Here is a 26,880-nt window from a genome sequence, read left to right as displayed (position 1 = left end):
GATTATCAGATGAAGAAATTATCAGGGTGAGTGCAGTTGCTAGTAGTGATCCAACTGCATGTCTCCGTCTAATTCAGCTTCAAGCAGAATCAGTTGATAAATTGAATGATTCCCCACGTAAAGTGTCCAATCCTGGTTACTGTGTGAAAATGCATGCAACCTCAAGTGATAACCTACTTTCACTCTGCCTTCAGATGATGGACAGAATCAACAAAACAGAAGAGATCACTGTAACTGCATGGCGTCATTCTGAATATGTAATTCTAGATCCAACTAACAGACAGATTTCACATGCTGACAGCGGTTTGAAAATAGTGGGTAGATCTTCACAGTTTGCTGTTATAGAAGTTGGACAAAGATCTGAACATAACACATCTACTGATCTAAAAGAATTAATTCTTAAAAAGGAAATTGAAGTGTCTAAAACATACGAAATATTTGGCAACTTTAGTGACCCAAATCCTTCATGTAACACTGCTGCAGTAGAGTTAAGAGATGACTGCAAGAGTTTCTATGGGAATGACAAAGAGACTGATGATGGTGAACCTCCTCTTGAACTGAATGACAGTTCAAGCTCAGATGATGAAAGTCCATCTCTTGGTCACAGTGTGTCTGAAAATATTTTATCTGCTTTTGGTTTTGATGAATGAGAATTTAAATAAACATTCAGTTTATTGATTATAGTATATAAAGTTTATTCTGTAGTTATTCTTTAATATTATATAGAGGTTTTAACATGATCCACTGTGGATGAGCAGATGTTTTTTTCAGATTACCCTGAAAACTGAATGATTTGTTACATCACAGGAATATAGCTTTTTACCACTGTGCGTACGCTGATGGGTCTTCAGGTTATGCTGATCGATGAATGACTTGTCACACAAATCGCAGGAATATGGCCGCTGGCCATCATGTAATGTGTTCTCTTCTTTTGCAGGACTGTAGCAAACAAATCGAAAGTCTTCAAAGCCTAGAAAATTTTATTCCATTGTGTGCTGATCATGCATTCGCGTTCACTGGGCGTTGACTGTGACGTCACAACATGGCGGATATGTTTCGTCAACTTTAGTCAGTTGTTACAGAACAAGGACTGTATTAGTACAACTGTGAACTGAAGTGAGCCATATCTTGAAGTGTCAGTATTTATTACATCCAACAACCAATCAGATTTCTATTTAGTCACTGCAACAGTACCAGTGCCAGTTGAAAATAAATAATTCTGAATCTTTATTACGCAGTTTTCTGGTCTCAGTCGTCACTTTATCTCTCTCAGGTCAAGTTATTCGGGTTCTGAACTTCATTTTGAAACATTCCTAAGAACTAAATCAGTTTTTACGATGTTTTGAAGATATGTTGCATGTGAAAATGTGTGTGCTATAATAGCAATACATTTGAATCCAACAAATACTGAACTTTTCTGCCTTCAAAGACTTTGGACATCCATGGATATTTGTGTAGCTAGCAGCAAAAATGAATTTCTTCTTGGCTTTTACCTGTTGTCTATCTTGTTTAGGTCAGTCTGAATAATATTAAAACTTTTAATGACTTTCGTGTAATAAAGACCTTTTGCTACTCTGATAACTCAGAATAATATGATGTTAATTTTCTCACATTAATTTGTATGTTGTTAATACGTAGGAGGCTAAATGTTATGTTTTGTATTTATACAATTTGGTAGAATCAATGCATTGCTTATATACTTACAGGTAGATTTTGATTAAAGTTTGTTATTGTCAACATTGTCAGTGTTGGTAAAATTCATTACAATTTTAGGATCTAGCCAAGACTTTAGGGACCAAACGTAATGTTGCTGCATTTAACAGTACATTGCAATCAGGTCTTTTCTCATTGTGATTATGAATTAATGACTGCTGCCTCCATTATAGCATTATTTGTTGCATTTGTAACCACACTTGGAGGATACAATCAGGATCTTTGGTTAGTGTATGAACTGTAGTGATCTGATAAGAACAGTTCCATCCTGGTGAGTATTTAATAAAACTATTAATGATAAACTGTTTGCACAGCTTTATTCAGTCAGACTTTCATGACATTTTTCTGTTTTGACATGTTTCTACTATACCAGGTGATCTTAAGGCAGTAAATACTAAATGTATGATAATTCTTACAACAGAGAGAGTATTGACCTGTTCATTTACAGGTTTGGGTCCATTGCATGAGCTTTATATAAACTATGTTTATTTGTCATAAGAGATATTTTGTTTTGAGGTTATGTACATTGTTTTGTATAACAATAAATATTCAAATTATGTAAGTTGAAATATAAACTTACAGTATGTAGCATCTAGCTTTCTTGAAGTTAATGACATTTCCAGGTACTAGCATTGTTAAGACCCAAGTAGTTTGGTCTGCAATGTAAAAAAATCTTGCTGTTAAAATGTTATTGCACAGTGTAGAAGACTAGGTTGCTTCAATTATAAACATGTATGTTATGCAGATTGTGTATGTTGTATTGAATTTTTATGCTTATAAATATATCATGTTTCTCTATGTTTCTAGTTTTGTTAGAACTACTGTTGAAACTGTATAACATTTTGTGTAATTATACATAATTCCTTATTTCAGACGTGCAAAGGAAGAATTCAGGCGGAAAAATTTTCCTGATCGATATCCAGCTTTTAATGGGAGGAAAAACTTGTACAGTACTCGAGAGCTGCCAGAGGTATGTTTGGTTTAATTTAACAAGTGTAAGCTGTTGCTGCTGGTAATGTTGATGTGGATGTAAAGACATAAAACTTGTGATGGAGGCAGTACGCTCCTTTGAAACATTGATCAACTTGTACCTGACTACACAGTGCGACATCCCAGATGACAGCCATCTTCATACTTATCGTTGTGAAAGTCTCAAGTTTTGCCATATCAGAGTTAATTTAAAAAGTTAGTTTCCCTTTGTATCACTGTAACTTTGTCTTCCAGTGTATGTGTTGTAAAATTTATAAGTGTTCAGTTCTGAACATTATGGTACATACAGCTATTGAAAGTGATACTGTGATACTCTGTAGCAAAGAACTAAAGTGTTTTTTTCTTCAGAAAACTGAAAGTCTCATGGTGCATGATGATGAATCTGTTAGGGTTAAAGAGTGTGAGACTACTATCAAATTCACACCCCAAGTTGATTTTGGATCCCTCTCTACATGCATGAGCAGTGAACGTACACTGGAAATCCCACAGAAATGTATTCAGGCTGTAGATATTGTAATTCAAATCTAAAACTTCTTGACGATGGTGAAGAGTCAATTGAATAAAAATTTACTTGGATATTATCCATCATCTAGTAAATATAAAACGTAAAACGACGTTTCGGAGATGGGACTCTATCTCCGTCTTCAGGTTCCTACACAGTTGGGCCCACTATCTCCGGACAAAGTAAAAAAGTGAAAGTCCCGGAATAAAAAGGCATTACCACACCATCCATCTGTGGGACGTAAAAGAATAGAAGTAGAAATCAAAATTCATTGAACACGATAAAAAAAAACTCACAAAAGGTGGGAATAAATACACATGAAAATCAGCTCGAAACTCGATGCCCAACTTGGATTTCTTCAGAGATTACAGGAATCCAAATAGGAGATAAATCCAAACTAGGCTGGCTGATAGCATTGGCGAGTAGTGCCATGTGTGCCGCCTCCTTGTATTTTCTGTAGATGGTATTGGGCTCTGTTAATAACACTCTGGCTCCTATTTGGATACCTGTCATCTCTGAAGAAATCCAAGGTGGGCATCGAGTTTCGAATTAATATTCATGTGTATTTATTCCCACCTTTTGTGAGTTTTTTTTTATCGTGTTCAATGAATTTTGATTTCTACTTATATTCTTTTACGTCCCACGGATGGATGGTGTGGTAATGCCTTTTTATTCCGGGACTTTTACTTTTTTACTTTGTCCGGAGATAGGGATTAGCTCTATCTAGTGGGCCCAACTGTGTAGGAACCTGAAGACGGAGATAGAGTCCCATGTCCGAAACGTCGTTTTACGTTTTATATTTACTAGACGATGGATAATATCCAAGTAAATTTTTATTCAATTGTAGATATTGTGCTGTGCAATGCACCATCTTTTCATGGGTACGTAGTTAATTAGCTATTTTGTGACTCTTGGTGTACCAGAAACATCTGATTGGTCTGTAAGGTATTCATCAATACTGTGTCAGTTACAGAGATTGTGTAGTGTCAAATGAAGTGGGTAGATAATGAAATGAAAGTATGTAAAGTCTTGAAAGATGTCTACTTCAAGATACTCACTGGTGTTGCCTGCAGGGACCAAGGAAGACCTAGAAAGCACTGAATCATGGTAACCAGAAAACCTGGCTGAGATTTGATCATGATCTTGAGGAGGATTGTGACATGATAATTGTTCGTTAATTTTTAAACTTACAAAATAAGTATGAATGTTGATTAAAATGGATATGAGTATTGTAAAAACTCTGCATGTATTTAGATATTATTGGTAGAGAGATTTTTTGGTTTAAGGGTTAATCTACTGGATGATAAAACTGGACTTTTTCATCCCAAATTTTTATGGCATTTTTAAATAATAGTCTGTGATATAAAATTGAAATTGATTCTGTCCAAAGTATTTTTACTGTGATCAGTACATTTTTTATGAATTAGCGACGAGTTGTTAATTTTTAACTTACAGCAGTGCTGTTTGTGCAGGGTCGGATGGGTCTTTGGTAGGTATGTTTGGGTGAAAAGGGGTTACTGGTAAGATCTCTTTTCCTGTCAGGGTTAACATGGGGAATAAGGATGATCACCAGCTGGATTGTAGACAATTGCTGTGAAGTGGTGAGGTTGCAGGAGTGTCAAGTTTTGCCACAGTTGTTAACACTGGTATATACTATATAGTATATGGTTTATTAATGTTGATGAAGATGATTCTCGTACGTACAACACAATGTTTATCAGAAAGAACGCAGCCAGCTTTACGAAGAGAATGAATCCACTCTAATTTCTCGGATTGCTGCCAACTAGGCCACTTTGCAACTCCGTTATTCCCAAGTGTTTGGGACTGTTTCTACAAGTTGCCACTTCCCTACCCTGGAAAATAACTGCTCAGTACTTAGGTTTTTCAAAGGAGTAGCAGGTATATGCATGTGGATACCTGCGTTTTACAGCTTAGTTGTGTGTGCTTCCCCCCTGGGCTTGAACTCTGGGGTCCATGGCATACTCATTGGCTAGACCAGTTATAAACTGTTTTATCTCTCCAAATCTTATGTGACTATATATTATTAGAATTCTGAAAGGAGATTCCCTTTTTTGAAGTGTATTTGCAAACTGCTAATTTTTCTGTTTATTTGTTCCTTGCTTCAGCTATATGTCAGTTTTATCTTGGAGTATAATTTTGTTTGAATTTAGTTTTAGCATATAAGTGTAAGGCTTAAATTTATGTTCTAAAATTTAGCTCTGCTTTTTCGGATGTCAAACTAGAAACAAGAATTGCACGAAGTACCAGAAATCAGCTTATTATTGGCGTGTCATTAATATTTTTCTTTCATTTTCCCGACAAGGTACTTAAAAATAGGGCCTTAGTGCTTCCTATTAATCATCTACAATTCATGATGTGATCGCAGTATAATTCTGTAAATTGTGCGGTAGTCGTGAAGTGCAGGAGTATGAGAAATAAATAAATCCATTAGAGTTTGAAGTGAGTTCATAATGAGTCTTTAGCCTGGTTTCTTACTAAGTTATTTGCGGTTTTCCTGAGTTTCTCCACCAAAATTCTGATATAATGCATTAAAATATGCCAGAACTACTACTTCCAAATTTCCCTTAATTCTTTCACTGAACGCTGTCTAACATGTGCAGTTCATGAGGCATTTAGCATGAAGATAATTCTGTGTTTCACTTTGAAAGTAGAATGCTGTCTTTTCGTTATGGAGGCTTGGTCTGCATGGGATTTATGGTGGATAAAGTGTTACTGGAGTTGGCTTTTGTGAGTTCTTTTGTCGTATCCTGTCAGTTATTGATTAAACAGTGTTCCATAATATCAGTGCAGTGTGTGACTGCAGGATATTATCAGTCTCATACCTGTTGGGACTTCAGCCCTGAAGTTTACTTTAGTGATGATTTTATTGCATGTCACTGTTTTGTTGAGGTGCATGAAGAATTTAATTTGAAACTGTTTGTCTGTGCTTAATAAGTTAATGGTACTAATGTTTATTTTGTTAGGTTTGTGCAAGTTGGACGCTCATTCTATACTCCTCCAAGCGGTAGTATTTTGAAACTGGGTGATGGACTAGAAATGTGGTATGGAGTGTTCCAAAGTGCCACTTTGGGCTGTAAGCCATTTGTGAACATTGATGGTCAGTATATTTAATGGTTGGTAATACTTGGTACTTAATACAGGGGCTTGTCTTAGTGTTAGCATTACCCTCTATATTTTTAGGTACCTTGTTTAGTTGGACAACATTCCTCAAACCCCTGAAATATTTATTGCAGATATTGTCAGTAGGCATATTTGAAAGTTAAATGTCAACTATAATCAGAATCACATGTGCACCAAAATACATAACCAGTTACTGAAAAAGACACTTTTCTGTTTGCCTCAGATGAGGTGTGCCAAGATTTATGGTAATGGATTTTGTTAATGGGTCATGTGTACTACGGGCCGCTGAACATTCTCTGGGAAACAAAATACATCAGGCATTGAAAACAGAATATATATGAGGTTTTTATGAAAAACGAGCAATATTTTTTCCATTCTTATCAATTATTGGTATTTGTTCTCTTTTTCATTTTTGTTTGTTATTGTGAGACCATTTTATTTCATAAAAGTTAATTGTGAAAAAGTTCTATCACTTTATTTTTAAATAATCCAGGCCATAAATTTGTTTCCAATGCTGAAATTCATTATCCAGAAGACGGAAATCTTCGTACTCACCACTGTGAAAACCTCAAATCATTCTCATTATCATTAGTTTGTACAATTGCTTTAAAATAATTTGTCACCAAAGGGGTTAAGCAGAAATAAGGCATTTTTTTATCAAAAGCTTTGGGTTGGTGGTCCAGATTTCAGCTCTGAATACGGAACTTGGCATGATTTTTTAATTACATTACAGGTTTTCTGCGTAATGTTGTAAATTATTTTTCCTTGTATTGAATTAAAATTATATCATATTGAAAAAAGATTTGAAATAAAAGTTGTAGATGTGTATGGGATATATGTATTACTTGTGTAATGCTCATTTTGAGAAGATTGATAAAGTTTGCAGAGTTGTGTAAAATAAAATAATTTATAGTCACGTACATTTTTAAAAATGGGCCATCTGGTATGTAGAACCCTTCAGTGGAACTGTGAAATCAGTTGAAGAGTATGAATACTGAAGTAATCATACTGCAGCACTAAGTTTATTTGTTACATTTATTTCTGATTTAATTGTGATAATTATGTTTTACAGTGACACATAAAGGTTTTCCATCACCACAAAATGTTGTGGATGCCATTCATGAAATCTGCAGACCTCAAGATGACTGTGAGTTGAACGACGATCAGAAGGAAGATTTCAAGAGCTATATCCGTGGTAAGGGTGAGAATAGTTACTGAAACACTGCATTATCCCTTTCAGTACCAAGCCAGTACATTATGCCATAAGACTGCGAAGCCAGTTAAGAGATATATTTTTCTTTGGAAATGTATTTTAAACTTTCAAGAGAACTGTGTTCATATATGAGCTGTTAAAAGCAAGTAAAACTTTCGTTTTGCAAAATACATTTTAAAATTAACATTGAATTTTCACATATAAAATAATGTTCTTCAAAGATGAAAAAGTTATGAACACAATTAATACAAGTTGGTAGGAAACCACAACAAATTCATTGTCAGCATTGTTATTCACAGCAAAAGCATTACAGAGATCAGATGGATAATGCTGTTTAAGGAAATAATTGTTGTTTATTCTGAGAATCATGAAAACCATAAATGCAAATTATAAAAGTTATTGATTGTTAAAAAAGGTGGAACATGTAGTTAACACTGAACTTCAAAGACTTAACGTTATGAAGAAAATAATATGGTTGAAAACTCTGTTGATCAGGGACCATTATGTCCCTTTAAAATTCACTTCGTAAGGTTTTCAAATGTGGCCTTTTCAAGTAAGGTGTTTGAACTATGGGGTCTGTGCTAACTATATGCTGGTCTTTTAAATTGTGGGCATAAGAGGAGAAGTGACATTATATACTTTTCTCAGGAGGGACAAAGTTATTTTAAATATTCAGCATTGTGTGTAGGCCTATTGTTAATTTATTTATATTTTGTTAACGTACATACAGATTTGTGTCCTCACACTATAACATCTGACTGTTTGTTTAGCTATTTGAATAACATAACATGAAGATGGCTGTTTTCTGGGAACTTCTGCCAGACTGCATGGCACTATAACCCAGAAGACAGTCATCTTCATGCTCATCACCTTGAAAATCTTAAGTCCTACTAACCAGCAACATGATTTGGTCCATAGGAGTTATTTCCTTTGTGCATGAAGGTTTTGAATTCTAGTTTAAATAGCATTTTCTAAAAGCTTAATGAACCTGCAGTCAGAGGCTTCTATTAAAAGAAACTTATTTTAGAAATTAATATAGCCAGTTAGCTCAGTATGACTATGGACTGGATGACTAGTGTTAGATTCCCAGCAGAGGCAGAGGATTTTTCTACAAGTCCCTGCATCCAGACCAGCCCACCCAGACTTCTTTCGCGTGGGTAGTAGATAGGCCTTTCTGCAGGGGTAAAGCTTGGATAGGGCATGCCGCTGAACAAATCATTCCCATGTAATGCAGAGGTCAAGGACAAATACCAGCTTTATGTCCTGTCCTGTCAAGTGCCTTCATTGTGTGTGGTGGGGAGTTTATTTTCATTGTATGTGTAACAGTCTAAAAGTATACAGGTTGTCGGTCTTCAATTTTGTTTGTTTCAGACTTAAAGGTTGATTACACGATCCCTAACAACCCGACCAGCAAGCGAACATTCAGGGTAAACGCAATTGCTGAATGTCCAGCAAAATTACGGTACGTTCAATCTTTTGTGAGCTACAGTCATATCTTTATGTTCACATGTTTTTCATCAGTAGATAGCTTTGAATGTACAGGAATGTTTCTGACTTCACATGTGCAGTTATATGAAATGAGGAATATGTTAGCTACAAGTTTGCCTTGATGATTTCTACCATCTGCTGAAATCTCTTTGAATTTTTTCCCTGGAAATAGGTATCTGTGTTAAACAGAGAATTCTTTAAAGTGGTAAAAATTCAGTTTCCCTGAGATTGCATTATGAGTATATTTTATGATGTTATAGGAATATTTTGCTTTACATGTAATGTTTTTTGATTATAAAGATTTCAGTTGGATGATGGTCAAAGGATATCAGTTCAAGATTATTTTGCCCATGTCAAGCGTATACAACTGAGATTTCCACTTCTTCCATGCCTTCATGTTGGTTCACTTAAGAGAGAAAAGCCAGTATATCTTCCACCAGAGGTAGAGTACGCGACTGTAATCTTGAGACTTGCAAGGAATGCAGGAAGTCTGAAGTGTTAAAGGCTGACGCCATTTTTCCTCCTTCACCTCAATTCCCCACACCGCAAGTCTCAAGATTACAGTCTTACACTGTAAGAAACCTTATTTTGAATAGATGTAAATCAGCCCCTATAGAAGAGGGTGGGACTGATTACTCCCTGACTGTATTTGGACTGTTTTAAATACAGCTGACATTATTGTCATTTTATGTAGTAGAAGGGAATTTTCCTTTCTGTTTCTCAAATCACTGGAAGGTTTAGATTATAAAGAATTAATTTACTTATTTTGCATGTGTTTGTGTTTTTTACTCATATTTACAGTGCTTAATTTCAAATATTTAAAAACAGAGTTCTAAGAGTATCAGATGTAAGAAAAATATATTTAGTGATTTGTGAACTGAGTTATACAATGATTTATAGAGTTTCTGTATTGTTAGGTTAGTTAAAACCAGGACATATTTCTAGAAAGAATTGGCAGTGCTTTTATGGCATGTCTGACAATTTTAACATGTTTTGACAATCTTTATTTTTTATATTTTAAAGCAAAATTGCTGGTATTCCTTACTGGTGCATGCTGCCACAAAGAAGGCACTGGTTACAGGGGGCTGAAAAGTAGATCAGTTGGGGAAGCAAGAAATATAAGCAGAATTTTATTTGGGATACTCTTGGAAAGCAGTATTTTTTTAAGATTTATGTTTTGGGCATATAACTAAATGATTTCACTTTGCTTGAAACCTGTAATTTACATGAACATGCATTGATAAATTTCATGATATTATGAATCTGCTCTGATCATGCATTGAAATGCAGTTCTTTTTTTACAGTTGTGTGAGTAACAGACAGACTTCTGCAATGATAAGGCATACTGCAACAAGCACTGATACGAGAAAACAAAAAATAATGGACATGGTATGTTATCTTGGTTGTCTTTCTTACTATAGCTGATATTGTTTTCTTTATTTTGTTAAATTACTTCCAGTATGTCTTGTAATCTGAATTTTTGCTTTGTACATAACTTGAACACACATTTAGTTATCATGTTCATAAAATGAAACTCACGCACCAGACGTCAAAATTGGGTGATTAGTACTTCTGCTGAATATTTGGGAGGTTCTTGGTCCAAGGCCTAGCTATTGTGGTTTGAATTTTAGTAATTCTCTTCAACTTCTCCAGGTAAGTGCTGGGATAGTGTTTTAAGACAAGGCCATGACTGGTTACTTCCACATCCTTCACAATTCAAAAGTCTTTATCTCCTCATTAAGCACTATATTCTCTATATAAACTGTGCAATTAAGAAAGTGTTGTGTAATGAGGAGCACAAAACACATTCATTGTGCCAATATTTTCTTACCTATATTGGACTATTTGTATGTTGGACACCATTTCATAAATTTATTGAACAAATACTACAAGCGACACACAATGAAACGACGTACAGATGAAAAAGGTAACCTTCTAATTTGCATCAAGGTAGAGGTTTACGATATGAGAGCCATTCACCACATGGCAAACATAAAAGAATTGTTTTAAGTTCTTGCGTCACTTTGTCCAAGGTGTCGCAACTTCCACTGAATTTGGATATGTGTATCTAATTCATGAAGAATGTGTGGCCGAGGAGGTTAGTAATCTGCATCCCTTGCGTAACCCCATTAGTGTCGGGTCAGGGGTTCTGGGAGGCCACGTGCAAGGCAGGTTTTCATAAAGGTAGTCACCGACTTCCAAACGCCAGAGTTGCAGTACACAATCCTGCCGGAACTAGGAATCCTGTTGTGGAAAATCTTCTGACAGTTGTGGCATTAACCACTGTTGCAATATGTTGAGATACGTGATGCCTGTAATTGTGCTTTCTGCAAAAAAAGATCTGACCATAAACCTTTGTTCTGGATAAATAGCATGTGGCTTTTTGGTACCCCAGATCTGGACATTATGTGTGCTCACACATCTAATCAGCTGGAAAGGTGTGGAGAACCTGAGGATGCCCTTGGGCTTTCTCACCAAGCTTCAGTCCATGGTCTAACCCAAACCCAATCTTGTCCTTGAAGTTGAATTTGTGGGCATCTGTCTGGCATGTTTTTCAGCAAAGATCATTGTTCCATGTATCTCTTATTGTATGAACTTTTATGTTCTGATCATAATTTGTCATGGAGTGAATTATGATTAAGGCCATTTCATATTCGTACAATACACGTTCTTGTAATGAGTATTACGAACCTGATGAACGGTTGAAGTCACAATGTGGGAGGATGGTCCTGTCTCAAGACGCTGTTAAGCCACGATGGCATGATGGCATTTATGTGATCAGTGATCAAACAAACTCCTCATGCTGCCTCCTATCAGTGGTCACATGAATTATTTGTTATGATGTCCATAGCAGCACCGATGACATAATTGTCTATACTAATATCAGTAATATGAATTATTTAAGCTGCAAACTGTCAGTGGCTTGGCAGCCCAGCATAATGTATTAGGTTAATTTGTTGTTATAGTCACATCAGAAGAAAGTATCTTCTGTGGATGGAAGTGAATTAGTGAGCTTTCTAAAAATTAAGTATAGTATTTCTGTGGTGTAATCCGTAACTGTATCACTTTTGCGGATTAAGACGATAAATATGAGTGTGTGTGAAAAGAATAGTTATAGCAAATGGAGGGATCAATTACTATTCCTATATATGATGAATAGCCACGGTGGTCTAGCGGTTAGAACGCTAGCCTTGTAATCCAGGGCTCTTGGGTTCGATTCCCTGCGGTGCCCGAATTTATAACTTGTGTTGGGCAAGGCCGTGGTCTAGGCATCCCAACAATTATTCCATTCACACACAGAAGAAGGCAATGGCAAACCACTTCTGGATCATCTGCCAAGAACGTATATGAACAGGTCCCAGTCCGAGAAAAGGATGCAAGGATCCTGTTCATATGGACCTGTCGTCAGACAGAACACTAAATAAATAAATATTTGATTAAGGAGATAATGTTAAGCAGTGTGTGGTGTAGAGTACACCTTTGGAACCTTTGTGTCTTCCAAAGAGTATTACTTTTCAATTTTGGTGTTGCTTTAACATAAAAATGAGAATGTGAATTATGTGATGAAGTACAATATTAGTGTTGTTTTTGATACCTTCACACACCATATTATTCATTTGATATCGCCACCATTTCATAAAACTTTAATGTCATATCTTATTTTATTTTATTGTTTTGTATGCATTTGATTCTTGCTTTGCAATTTTAATCTATTCCATGGTAGGATCATTGGAATTTATCTGTTCAGTTGCAGAGAGACTATTTTGAAGTGAGAAAATTCCAGTAGTGTGTCAGGACTTATATTGCATGTGTTATTGGACCAGGACTTTTGATAGGCCTTCATATAGTGTGGTCAGCTTTTTTGATAGATAATATCTGAGTTTCATAACCTTTAGGTGTATAATTGAGAAGTGATAAGTAAATATAATGTATATTGAAAGTAGTAATAATTTCATATGATGTGTAGGTGATTGGTTGCGTAGTGTGGATGGACGTGAAGTTACATTCCAAACCATCGACTCAGTTCTAACAAATCTCAGCACTCCTGGTAAGGCAAGCTGTAGTGTTTTGTATAGCATGTGGAACTGCTAAGAATCTGATGTTAATTTATGTTAACAGTTCATGTTTCCCTTACAGGTAGAGCTGAAGTTGCAGCGAGTTGCAGGTCGTGATGTTACAGCACAGTTGTCAGTTGAAAGCCCACCCAAGGTTTGTGTCTTATATGCTCAGGCATTGTAACATTTTGGAAAAGTATTGCGTACAGGGCTTTGAAATTAACATTCATGGACCAGAGTCCTCTTTGAGGACTGATAGTTGCTCAGCTAGTCAAGAAATTTACTACCTTTATGGAACCTGGATGTTTACAAGGACCTGTCACTGTGATGGTGAGCTAGAGGAATTCTCTTCACACCGTTTCTTGAAGTTCCATTCTAACTTTACCATTCCATCTAGGCCTGTATTTTTCAGAAGGTTTATTCCTTATTCTTTCTGACTAATATTTTGTATGAATTATTTATTTCTTTTATGTGCTACGTGTTCAATTTCATCTTGTATCTCGTCCTTAATTTGATCAGAGTGCCCAGTACTGTTGATAAAACTGTTTTTCTGAAAATGTGAGTGCCAGATACAAGTATTAGTTACGTCGTCTGTGCAAGATGTTCCCAAGTGATTCATAATGAGAGATGTGTTGGAAACATGAAAAGTTGCATGTGTCAAACTCAGTACATATCCCAATGCATGTATTTGTCTTTGGCCAAAAATAATTTTAATATAAGTGTTGTGTGGGAGCATGAATGATTAAAAATTGACTTTGTTGAGTCAGAGACTGGTATTTATCAGTGAATGTGCTGCCATAAGCATTTAAGAACTTGAAGGTAGAATGCTTAATTGAATTTTTGAAGCAGGAGATTTGTAATGAGTCATTCGTTTGATGTCAGTAAAGCAAGCAGTTGAACATGGTTTTGATATTTGGAAATTTGGAGTTTGGTTTCTGGGTTGTACTGGTAGACTGAATTCTTAGAAGCAGTCAGTATTTTTTTTACAAAAAAAAATTTGATGCTCTGTTTTAACAGTTTATCATCCATACTTTTTCATAAAGAAACAAGGCGCTATGCCAATACAAACTTCAGCCAGAAAACTAACAATTTCTAAGACAGACAACTTCTGAATGATGCAGTCATGTGATAGCAGCAGGTTCCAGCTCAGCAGCATTACTAATTGCTACACAGAAACATCTGTCTTGTTGTTTATTATTGGATCTTGTATTGTCCCTTTATGGTGGCTGTTGTAAACACATTGCTCCAAATATTTGCTGAACAGTTTTTTGCACATGTACTTCAACCCATATTAAGAGGTCAAAGCCTTTTCCATTTCATCTTGAGTCACATACCACTAGTAAAAATAGTACTGGACTTGTGTAAGAACTTGTTCGAAAATATATCTTGCGGTAGTGTGTAATTTCTGTGGAAAGACTGCATTTTATAATTTTGGAGCAAAAATAATTACTCACAGCGTTTATATTTGATTTCCGTCGAGGCTCTTAATTTTTGAAGGTGGCACATAAATGTATACAAAATTTGTTATGTACTGCTACAAACATCTGCACACTTTTATGTATGTATTTTAATCACGAAACCAAAACTTACTATTACATCCAGGGAATTCAGCAGTCAGATTTGGTGAAACAGCTATTAAGGGACCACTGGTGCTGGTGAACTGAGCTGTGTTCTACAGGAACTCCCAGTAGGAGTGTTATACCTCACACAAGAAGGTCTTACTGAAGGAGGTCCTGAGAACCAGGGTGTTCTGTATTGCTACCCAGCTCCTATGCAGAGCAATACGCTGTGTTCTGCACGAGAAGCCTTCATTACATTGCAGCATCTTCTTCCTGATGTGGCCCCATCTCCGCCAGTGAGGTGAATGTCCATACTGCAGCAATCAACTATATTGAAGTTCAGTAGTAAGTGAGAGAATTATTTCTTCCTTACCATTTTTGGTATTTCTCGCCTTCCCTCACTCCTTTCATCCTGGCTCCTGTTTAAGAGACGTAATCCACTACTGAGGTGGGAACATCCTTGAAGAGGAACCAAGCATATTTGGTACTGGTATCATTTTAGACTTGTGTTATCCCGATTGACATTTTTAATGAAGATGGCTGTCGTCTGGGCTGTTTCGCTGTGTGGTCTGGTAGAAGTTTACTGATGTTTCAGAGGTGCACACTGTCTCCGTCATCAGGACAATGATTCAGCAACCCAGAAGACAGCCTTCTTCATACTTGCCACTGTGAATACCTGAAATCTTACTACATTTTTATTTTTTTTTCTCATTCTTGGTAATGTCAGGGTAGTAACTTCAAATAGACCACAATTGCATATTTCCATATTCTTATATACTCAGCATTAATTTTTATCTTCTCATCGTATTAAACACCAAGTGTGTGTTCCTACTAAGTATGTGTTTTATTAGTATCACCTGCTATGTCCCTTCAGATAGCCAGGATAGCTCAGTTAATAAAGTGACTGGCCGTGGACTGGATAGTCAGCCTTAAGCATGGGCAAGGATTTCTCTCTTTGTCACCATGTTCATATTGGCTCTGGGGTCCACCTACTGACCTCTCATCTAATGGGTAGTGGGTAAAGCAGCCATAATGTGAAGTTCCATTGCCAAGATTAAGAAAGCACGAGTTACATATTTACTTCCTTTCATGCCTTCGTGGCTTGATGCTTAATCACAAGGACATTTAACTTTTTAAATCCGTCCATTTAATTTAATATATATAGCCCAGTTATAATACGAGGCTCGTCCTCAAAGTAAGTTTCCCTGGGGCCGTTTACAGAAACAAAACACAATTTCATGGAAATATTTATTGCAACAGATACAGCAAGTGTCCAGCTATTTTTCAACATATTCGCCACCGGAATTGAGACATTTGTCATACCGTGGGACCAACTTTTGAATACCTGTGTCGTAGAAGTCTGCCGCCTGGGATTGGAACCACTGTGTGACAACCATCTCCGCCTCTCTGTCATTCTCAAAACGCTGACACTGACCGGACAGGAATTTCTTGAGGTGTAGGAAAAGATGGAAATCACTGGGAGCGAGGTCCGGGCTGCAGGGTGAATGATTAAACACCTCCCAGCTGAACTCCTGCAGGAGACTTGCTGTCCGTCGAGCCGTGTGCGGCCTAGCGTTATCACTGACCGCACTTCACAGTCGGCGGGAGCTGGAATAAGAACCTCCATCTTCAACAGCTGCAACGATGCTACTGTGAGAACGCGGGAGGTGCCGTTAGTGCATGCGCCATGCTACGTCATTGCTCTATCACGTACGCACAGTCGCTTCGCGCAATATAAGGTTTGCTAGCTGTGGGACGAGTGGGAAACTTACTTTTGTGGACGCGCCTCGTAGTTTATGAAAATTTATTGCTCCCCCGACAAGTGTGGGGCAGTTACGTGTTCTGAAACACTACAACAAAAGACTGTCTAATTCTTTTTTACATTAGTCTATCGACTAGAGGCTGCTCACCTTGGAGACCTGTTGCGGATATGGGTACGAACCTGCGCGACACCTCATATTACATATCTTGCATTCAGAAATGTTGTTATTTTATCTGAGATTTGGGTATCTCATAGTGGTGAAGGTGTCAGTTGAATCAGTAGTGTTCTGGATTGTATGTGACCGATGATACTGCATGGAGTCACGACCCCGAAGATAAGATTTTTGTGGTGTTTGGGAAAAGTCTACTATTTTCAGAAAATAAAGTCACCTTTTCTTCAAGTCAAAATATTGACAGGTTTTTTATTATTTCTCTGTTTCAAGATTAATGACAGCACTTACTACTGAACCTAGGATCTTTTGTATACTAAACTAATACTATAAGCAGTAGAATAATTTATATAGTGACTTAGGAAAGATTCCTTTTCGTTAAATAGTGCCAGTTTCACCTCTGAGTCAGTGCTTGACTGGACTTGAAAGTTAGTAATTCAACTTTTATTTTGTACTTTTGAAATGTTTCTTATAGGTGTCCCTTGCGTGAAGCTGTGCAAGTAACAGCTGATTTGGTGCACAGCTTACAGTTCAACTGTCAGACCCTTTCACGGTAAGTATAATCAACAGTTGCTACCTTTATTTATTATACAGAATATCCCTGGGGAAAGTGTACGAACTGGAGATGATAAATGAACTGATATTTGTAAGATTTGAGTTTTTAACAAATGGTGAGTATGAAGATTTGTGTCTTCTGGGTTACTGCGCTGTGTAGTCTGGTTGTAGCATAGTTAATTGTAGGTCTTATCTTTTTTGGACAGGAAAGTGTTAAGGGGCTGGATTATGTATGTATGTCCCTGGCAAGATTCATTATCTTATGGTAGACACTGTATCATCAGATTCCTCTGTAGTTGGTTATCTTCATATTTAATGTATACTTATGACTATCAAAATAAGATAACCAGAGATGTTTAATATCTGTTTTTTTGCATCCTATTTTGGTGTAATGTTTTACAAAAGCTTATGGAGATGTGATGTTACCCTTAATTTGGTCTTATTTGAATAATAATTGGTAGAACCATATATTTTATATTCTGATACTTAACTTTTATTAAAGGGACAAGAAATGCTGGTGGTTCTGTTGGAATCTGGAGGATGCACAGTTAGGAATGTACAGGGTACTTTAACTTTTATGCACAAACATACTCGATATACAAAAAATACAATATACAAATATACACAGATATAGTGAGTCTGCTAAATCTGTTTTATAAGAATAACAAGATTCAAAACCTTTCATTGTTCAGGACTGTTGTGTGAGCAAGCAAAATCCTCTGGTCATTCATATGGGCAGTGCGACATGATTCCATGAAATGTGTGCTGGTTAAAAAGAAAGAGAAATTGCATTTACAGGTCATAGGGAAATATGAGAACAGTGATGGATATCCATGAGGCATGTGCTTCTTAGAACACTGGCATCAGTTGCAAAGAATGGTCAGTGATTTTTAGTGATCATTGCATATAATTTGTTTCTGTTCATTGATTTTTCATTTCTTTAATTGACAAATATGATTTTACAGTCCACAAAACTTTGTTGAGTTTACATTTTGCTATGCAGGATGACCTGAAAGTCACTGTGGTTTTAGAAGTCTAGAAACTCTTAACACTTAGAACATATTAAGGAACAAATGCTGAGAAAGAATGTATTAGTAAATTTTTTACATGTCTGTTTTGTAGCCTCTAGTTAATAACTGACTTCAGCCCTTACATTCAGCAGCATCCCTGGAGTTATTGTTTCAGCAGCTGTTTGAGTAATCTAAGTTGGCCACTTGCCCGTTTCACGGGTACGTGGTACTTCGTAGCCCCATATGCCACACCACACAAACTGCAATTTCTAGGCATTGCAATCAAAATCTTTGTGTAAGACTGAGTGTATTGTTGGTTTTGGTATTTGCAGTTATATAACGGCTGTCTTATTTGATATCTTCTTTGAATGCTTTGTTGACCTTTTTGTAGGCATGCCATTACTCGTTTGTTCAGATTTCTCGTACCAATCTCTCGTCCAGTTTTGTTTTTGCTGCTAGGTGGATCTTGGTGGTATGTTTGCCAAAATGTTCATTTGCACACTAGTAACAAGACTCCGATCTCGATATAAAATCTTATGAACAATTTCTGTATCATGTGAGCTGCAGGCGGCCTCACACTTAGGGAGATTCAACGTCGCGTTCAGCCACGTGATGTGGGAATAATGCTTTGTAACTTTGGCTCCGATACCTTAAGAATACAATCTGTCTACAAATCAACTGATTTCTGCAATGACCATTAGACATGTATATAAATATAGGTTATAAGTCTAAAACGTAGGCTGATGATACACATGGTGGTGATGAAATCTGTTATGGTACAATTTACCATTTTAGTAAGTTTACCCTTATTAATACATATTGATCTTTTATGAAGGAGGTCAGAGTCGGAATCACAGATTTTAGTACCGACTCCACAGCCCTGCTAGTAACAGACTTAAATTCAGTTAACCGCAGCATGCATTGTGATTTCACTTGTGGGCTGTCCTTTTGTACCAAAGCATATCATCATGTATGTAAGTCTGATGCAGGAACACATTACTTTGTAATTGGCTCAAGCTTTTGGTTAAATTTTCATTTCAATATTCTGTTTCTTCAGTGTGTATTTAGTTAAAAAATTGAGACGCCTAAAACTCTTTTCGTGAGTGACTTTCTGAACTCTCTTTAATATTTATTAACAAAGTGATACGATATTCTGTTCCCAGTGTATGAAAGGAATGACTGTAGAGATACAGTAGGCTGTAGATTAAGCAGGTTAAAATAGTTTGTGTTTCAACAAATTCATTCTCAAATTTGGAAGAAACATAGTTCTCATGCTATTGAATTTCCAGCATGTATGATTAATTCTTCGTGATGCATATTAGTGAACTGTGATTGTTATGGTTCTGTTACAGATTGGAAGGATGCACTGGACCAGATGTATGTTATGTTGAACAGGCTCAAGACACACTTGCACATATTCAAAAGCTTGGTATTCCAGCTGTAGCTGTCAAATGGTAAACAATGATGTTAAATAAATATGCACTTTAATAACATTACTGAGAACTTCATGTATCAGTGTTATAACTATGGTACTTGTTGAACATTTTCAACAAAGTCTGCACCTCTTCGCTCTTTGAGAGCAACCTTTATTCACAGAAAAACATCAAAATAAATATTTATATATATCATATTGGCTTTTATATAATACAGAATCTTTAGATGGGAAAATTTGCGTCAGTACTACTTGCCTAATTTTATGTCTGCCACCAAGAAATGGAAGAAACTAGTGAAGTGTTACGTATGGAGTGTTGCGCTGTATGGAGCAGAGACTTGGACACTCAGGAAGAAGGAACAGAAATACCTGGAGAGTTTTGAAATGTGGTGTTGGAGAAGAATAGAGAAGATCAGGTGGACGGATCGAGTGACCAACGAAGAAGTATTGAGGAGAGTCAACGAGCAAAGAAACATTCTGCAGGCGATTACACGAAGGAAAGCTAACTGGCTGGGACATATTATGAGAAGGAATGGATTAGTGAGTGATGTCACCGAAGGCCAGGTTGAAGGAAAGAGAGGACTAGGAAGAAGATTGATACAGCTAACCGACGACCTTAAACAAGGAAAGAAGATGACGTTCCAGGAATTAAAGCGAGAAGCCGAGAATAGGGACAACTGGAGAGCTCTTTTTGGGCAGAGCAATGGACCTGTCGTAAGACAGAACACTTAATAATAATAACCAAGCAATGGCTCATCAGAGTTTTACATGGAAAGAAGTAGCCTGTTGGAGATTTATTTTTCATAATTATTTTAATTGATTTCCATTTTAAACATTCTTGGTAATAAGTGAATAAAACAGGCAGGAGTTGACAGTCCATAAGTACTTACTGACAGTGTCACCACATAATATAAAAAAAAAATATTTAGGTTGGCATCAGGGCCACGTCCACAGGTGATACAGCCTGAAATGGTTCCTGTGCGCAAAACATCACCCAATTTTCTTGGGTTTGTTCGGTCTGCTGATCCATCAACTCCGTCTAAACATGCATCACTAGTGAGTGAGTGTACAGTTATTTATCTTTATCCACATTTGTATGAAAATTGGTTTAATCATAAAGTAGTATCTTATATTAATTACCCCATGACTCATTCTCATCCAGTCTATTTTGTTATGTAATGTACTACAAGTAGAAAAACATTAAGTTGAATTTTGTAATTATACTAATATATACTGCAGTTTAATTACAGTGGGACCTGCTTCAGTGTAAAGGCTTTCTTCTAGGGATTGCAACTGAATTCTCTCAGTTTTGGAATATCTTTTGTTTAAAGTTTTGCTCATTTTACAGCTCATATTACTGTGATAGAGGAACCTTATGTGAGAATTTCTTTACTTTGACTTTACTATGACTTTTCCTGGCTCCAAGATAAACATTTTGTGATAAATTTATAGTACAAACAGTGCAAAAACACACACACGTACAGTGTAAAATTGATATTGTTTTACGTACTTTTTTTGTGTCTGCTATTTTAGAGGTGAAATTTCTCTCTTGCTCCACCATTAAATTTGTTGTTTGTGGTTTCAGTATCTCGCACTGTTCTTAACTCTTGTCGTTTCTCTCCATTCATGAGGGTTAGAGTTTGAATCCCATTTTATTTAATGCCATATTTTTAACTTCTTAGGTTATGTAGTTTCAGATACCAGGATGATCTGTGAATGATGAATTGGAAAAAATGTGAAAGAAACTGGTCATGGCTCCTAAGGGAGAAATTGAGAAAAATGTGTAGAAGGTTTGCCTCTTAATTCCATCTCTCTAGAAACTGTAGAATCAGCTACTTTTATTAGTAATCTGTTTTCTCTGTAGGTGGTAGTTCTATATCTCTTGGTTCTCCTTATGGCAAGAAACCAGTGGAAGTGACATCAATACTCGAGCATCGGACAGAGGACTGGTGTTCACTCCTTCAGGTATTTGCACTTACTGATCTAGTTTATCTAGTATGTATTAGGTGCTCTTTTTTCAGTTATAAATTAGATGGAGTGTGAACTTGATCACTCACCCCTCACTATTGGTATGGAACTTTTATCTCCATGTTCATATAACTTCATCTGAAGATGCTTGAACATAGGAAATACTTAAGTCACGATGATTCCTAGTTTAATGAAAATAAAATGGACTTAATATGAAAGACTGTTAAGATGCTGACATGTACAGGTCTCTCAGTACAAGGCTCAACTTCGGAGGATTCAGCCAGCCAGGCGACCAGTGTAGTGAGTGAAGAGGCTGTTCCTATACTAGGTCGACGAGCAGAGAGAGAGAGCAGGGTAGTCGCCGTGGTAGCGATACAAGTGCCACGCTCACATTCAGAACGATCTGACAACTCAGATTCAGACTGGGAGCTGCGGCAGGTGTGTAGTGATTACAGCCACAGTTGCACAAGGATTGCAGTACTTCTGCAGATAAACTTCTTTATTTGTGGACTTATACTAAAATTGCTGTTTGAACTTAATTCTGTCCATGAAATCTTTCAATTTGCTATTCTGATATGAAATTACTTTTTAGCACTGATGTTGCTAAGATTAATTGTTTTTGGTTTTGTGAAGTGATTCAGTAAAATGGTCTTGATTAATTTTTGGAACAATCTGATTTTAACGTGTTTATCGTTGAAATAAATTGAGCAGAAGCCGTAACAGGGATGTATGAAATTTATTTTTTTGTTTTATTGCCACAGAACAAAATTCTAAGGTTAATGGATTCTACTTGCCTTGAGAATTCAGTTGTTAGTCAGCTTCCTGTCATTGTTAGCTGTTTTTAATTTTGAGTTCTAATTTGCATTTTGGTTGTTTGTGCGCCTGACATTGACAGTGTTCTTTCTACTTGGAACTTGATCACTGTCTTCAGTAGTAATGTTACTAAAAATAATTTAATAATTTTGTCTAATTTTACGGTGGACTCTGAATAGCCAGTTTGACTTGTCTGACATGGGACAGTCTTTGCTTAATGACATCAGTTGATATATTACCTTCAAAGTAAGTGCATGTCCTGGATTGGAAAGATAAAAAGGACATTTCTGTTACATCATATCATTTCGTGATTTGAAAGTGGTGGCCGAGAAATCAAAATGGAGTGTAATATTGAACCAAGATGTGCAGTTAACTATAACCACGCCTTGGGAGAGGTAAGCTTTAGTGATTAAAATATAGAATCATCCCTGATTGGAAGGGAAAGGGGACTAAAATAGTACAGATCTTGCATACATAGTGTACAACTCATCACAGGGGAAGTTTCATAATCTGAAATTCAGATTGCCATAGTTCAGACATAGAGGAAAAAGCTACTTTACTGTTCAGTGCAAGCGTAGACAGGTCCTTCATAAATCCAGTACTACAGAGGTTCTACAGAATGCATTTCATTACAAACTCTTGCCCAGTTAGCAGTATCAAGGCCGCCAAAAAAAAAATAAACGACACCACTGATTTGTGCCGAGGTCGTGAAGTTGTTCTGTGTCTTGAAAACTGTTTCGAGGCATTTCACCTCAAATTTAACTTATAAATTTTGTGAATTCCACATCATAAAATAATTATGTCAGTGTCTCCATTCCAAGTAGCATGAGATTCATAAAAAAAGTATACAAAAATACATGGCGCCACAAATTATAAGATCACAGTTGACACATCTTCACTGCTGTGGGAACCTTAATCTTGGATAATTCCAAAGTTATTGCAGTTTCTTTGCAGGTCTACAGATGAGCCGAGGTATAACACAGGTCATTTATATGCCTAGATCGAGGGTTCAGACATGTATGGTGGCCTAATTGTAAGATCAGTGGGCATGGATTACTTTGTGCGTTGAATGGTATACAGTCCAAGCAATATCCACACAGAATGGATGGAAGAATATATAGTGTTGTTTAGCATGATGATGGACTTTGATATGCATAGTTCTGGTTTATTACTTGAAGATTGAAACATGTTGAATTGACATGAGTCACTTCATTTTCAGATTAACTGCAGGTGATGGAAATATCCTGTTTCATTATGTACATCTAGACATCACTGAAGGAATCTTATTGTGTCCTCCTATTAACAGAGAGCAGGTGCAGTCAGAGAGGTTGCAAGAGATCCTTCATAACTTCAGACGCAGTTGTCAAGTGATACATGACCTGCTGTACAATGCTGTTCACTTCAAGGTATTGTCTGCGTAGAAATCTGATTACTGTTTGTATTGTATTCTGAATGCATCACTGCTAGTTGTTTGAATTCAAATTTAAACCTGAAAATGCATTTTCGTTTCCATAAAAAAATGCTTTTATAGAATGTATGTTGACAACTTGTATTTTGATTCACCAATACTTGTACTGTGATTGATCTTTCCACATTTGTGCAGAGTTGCAAGCAGGAACTGTTGAGGACATTTTAGACATCTTCAAGAAACAGTTGCTGCACTGGCTCTCAAGAAAGTTCTTCTGTATAGAATAAATCTGATTTGTAATAATTTTCAAGGCTATAATGTGCTATTCCATATAAATGTCTGGATACTGTTGTTTATAAACATATTGTAACTATGATTCATTTCGGAACAATTGTTTACTTTAATCCGTCTTATCACAATATTTAAAATTTCTTATAATTAAGATAATAAAATATCATTGATGTTCCATATCGATTGATCGATTTACATTTTGGAACATTTACACAACATGTTTCAGTTTTTATTGACCCACACCTATACGAAGACAGTAGTACTTCTGGACATATTGGAACAATCACTCCTACATCTTTGACCGATATGTACATCTGATAAAATTTAAGAAAAGACAACACCTCGCCCAAAAATGAAAAAACAAACGTAATGAAACATCACCAAATGGAATCATATTTGAGTTTTAAGTTTGTAGATATTTTACACCTGATGATGGTTTTATAAAAACTGAAACATGTTGTGTAAATGTTCCAAAATGTAAATCGATCAATCGATATGGAACATCAATGATATTTTATTATCTTAATTATAAGAAATTTTAAAATATTGTGATAAGACGGATTAAACTAAATAATTGTTAGAATATTCACAATATGACGCAATTACACTATCTTACTTCATTTCAGAAGCTTATGGGCCAAGAAATATCCAAGTCTTTAATTAACAAGTCTTTGGTTGCAATTAAAGAGCATGGAGTTCTTTTTTGAGTGCACAACAAATGACGGAGAGTGCACCAAAAAGTCTGGACATTTGGGCTGTATTACCTGATGGCAGAAACAGATCCAGTTTCTGAAATGTAGTTATAAATCTTAAGATGACAGACAATGCCCAAAACAAATTTTGTCATCAAAAATGTTTAGGTTGTTTTGTTAATGTAGTTTTTTTAAAATTCATATGTTCGGAAATGAAGTAAATCTGTACGTTATTTAAATAGTATGGAAAGCCTTAATGACCCCTGTGTACTGCTTTGTGGAGTCGTAAATTTGACATTGAATGGAAGTTCTTAGGACCATTTTGTAAATAATTTGTTAATGACTGCTTTCATATATGTGAAGGGTAGCATAGTGAGAGTCATGCTGTAGGCATTGTGTTTACCCTGACCAACTCCATGGAACAGTCTTCTTTGAGAAGCTGATGGCACTTAGGAGATCCAGAAATTCCTGACCTGAAAGTTTATTACTAGAGCCTGCCACTGGATTCTGTCCTGAGACAGTTCAATTCAACACATAGTCAAAAACCCTAGTTCTTTATGATCCATTTTATTATTATCAACCCTTTTATGCCTCATCTCATGATAACATGAAGTAGGAATTATACAATAAGGAATTATTTTCTTGTTCCAGACAACTCTTCTTTACCCCTCATCCAAGGGAGGTTTATGTGTGTTACCATGACTCTGCCCCACAAAATATGATTGAAATTGCATTTAGACTTGGTCTCAGCGCTTCAGGCTAAGGAAAGAAGTGCCATAGGAAATGGAATTTTGAATTGCAGAACTGTAAGGTATGTGAAAAGAAATGTTTGAGAAAACACAATCCATTTGCGAGATAAAGATTCTGACGGTGACGAATATGAATATGGCTGTACCCTGGAGGTAGTAGGCACCTCTGAAATGTCAGTATCTACCAGACTATACAGCACATCCCAGATGACAGACATTTGAGAATGAAGTTCAATGTGTAACTTTGACTTTTGGGCACAACCTGCCTCAGTTGTTAAAGATCTTCCAGCTTTTTGGCAAGCACTTTCCACCTTCAGAGTGATTGTATGTGGATGTTATTACTGATTGTAGGAAATTAAGGTGTAAGGCTGTGATGGCATCCAGTGACTGATCATATAAAGTTTTATAAAAGAATTTTAAACCTATTCAGAAGTTGATGGTGATCTCATATCTGTAATTTTCCTTATAAAGGAATTGACATTCTAGTTCAGTTGAAAATTGTTGTATAAATGACGTTCCATATAGGGATAAATACTCTTAATTTCTTGGCTAATTGATTTGGACAAATTAAATGTTTCTACTGGATTAGAAACATTTTATTTCTTGGTTTCACACTGCTTTTTCCAATCTTCATAAACTTGGTACATTTTCTCTGCTGGTTTAGTGTCATCTATATGTGCTGTAGGTTCCTTATTTTAATTGCATCTTTACCTTGGAGCATGATAACTAATGTATAAGAGGTTATCATAATGTTACTGGAAGTTTTAAAAATATCAGTGATCTCATCATTTATGGTCTGATATATCTGCTGTCCTGTCTCACAGACAAGTTTTGCAAAATATCTGCAATATCCCTGACAGCTTTATAGTATGGCATGGTACTTATAGCCAGTGTTAAACATTTATTATGGTATTTGTATTTATTTATTTCAGGAATACCACAGCAAAATATGCTTAGAAACTAAATAGAAGTATTACAGATTAATTGTACAATCGAAATCAAACGAAACATAATAGAAGGCTGCCAATACTTTGCAAGTGGAAGACAATGACCAGAAAGCATCTTGAAAGAAACTGCTTTTATGATAAAGTAAGTGGTTATACAGTATACCATAATTTTGAGACACGGTTAAGAAGAATTTTTTGTGATGAAGAAAACATAGTGATTGATATCTGCAAGGGAAAGTTGAAAAGTAAAGGCATATGAAATGTTTCTCAAAGCAATTGGTACAGCAACATATCTTGTAACCCACAGGTTAGAAGCTTCTTATAAGGTGGCAACTGACTTGTAACATTTGCCTGTAATGTAACGTGTTGCAAATCGAGCATTACACAAGTGAAGACAGCGAACGGAGCCGCTCGATGCGAGCC

The 26,880-nt window shown here is 36.2% G+C and overlaps 1 protein-coding gene and 1 pseudogene across 1 annotated transcript; both read left to right on the top strand.

Annotated features, from left to right (window-relative positions):
- Positions 1–1,259: 1,259 nt before the first annotated feature.
- On the top strand, positions 1,260–7,179 carry LOC147873818 (protein argonaute-1-like). The gene is made up of 4 exons (XM_087348928.1): positions 1,260–1,513; positions 2,587–2,683; positions 6,190–6,323; positions 6,570–7,179. The coding sequence occupies exons 1-4, from the start codon at positions 1,471–1,473 to the stop codon at positions 6,593–6,595; spliced, it is 300 nt and encodes a 99-aa protein (XP_087205054.1). The 5' UTR covers positions 1,260–1,470; the 3' UTR covers positions 6,596–7,179.
- Positions 7,180–8,930: 1,751 nt separating this feature from the next.
- Positions 8,931–25,406, top strand: LOC147873817 (uncharacterized; annotated as a pseudogene).
- The last annotated feature ends 1,474 nt before the right edge of the window (positions 25,407–26,880 follow it).

The sequence above is a fragment of the Zootermopsis nevadensis genome, unplaced genomic scaffold (assembly GCF_977971745.1).
Source record: "Zootermopsis nevadensis isolate Lab colony 2312 unplaced genomic scaffold, Znev_1.0 Znev_ptg000014l, whole genome shotgun sequence".
Classification (NCBI taxonomy): Eukaryota; Metazoa; Arthropoda; class Insecta; order Blattodea; family Termopsidae; genus Zootermopsis; species Zootermopsis nevadensis.
This window is presented reverse-complemented; position numbering and strand designations above follow the sequence as displayed.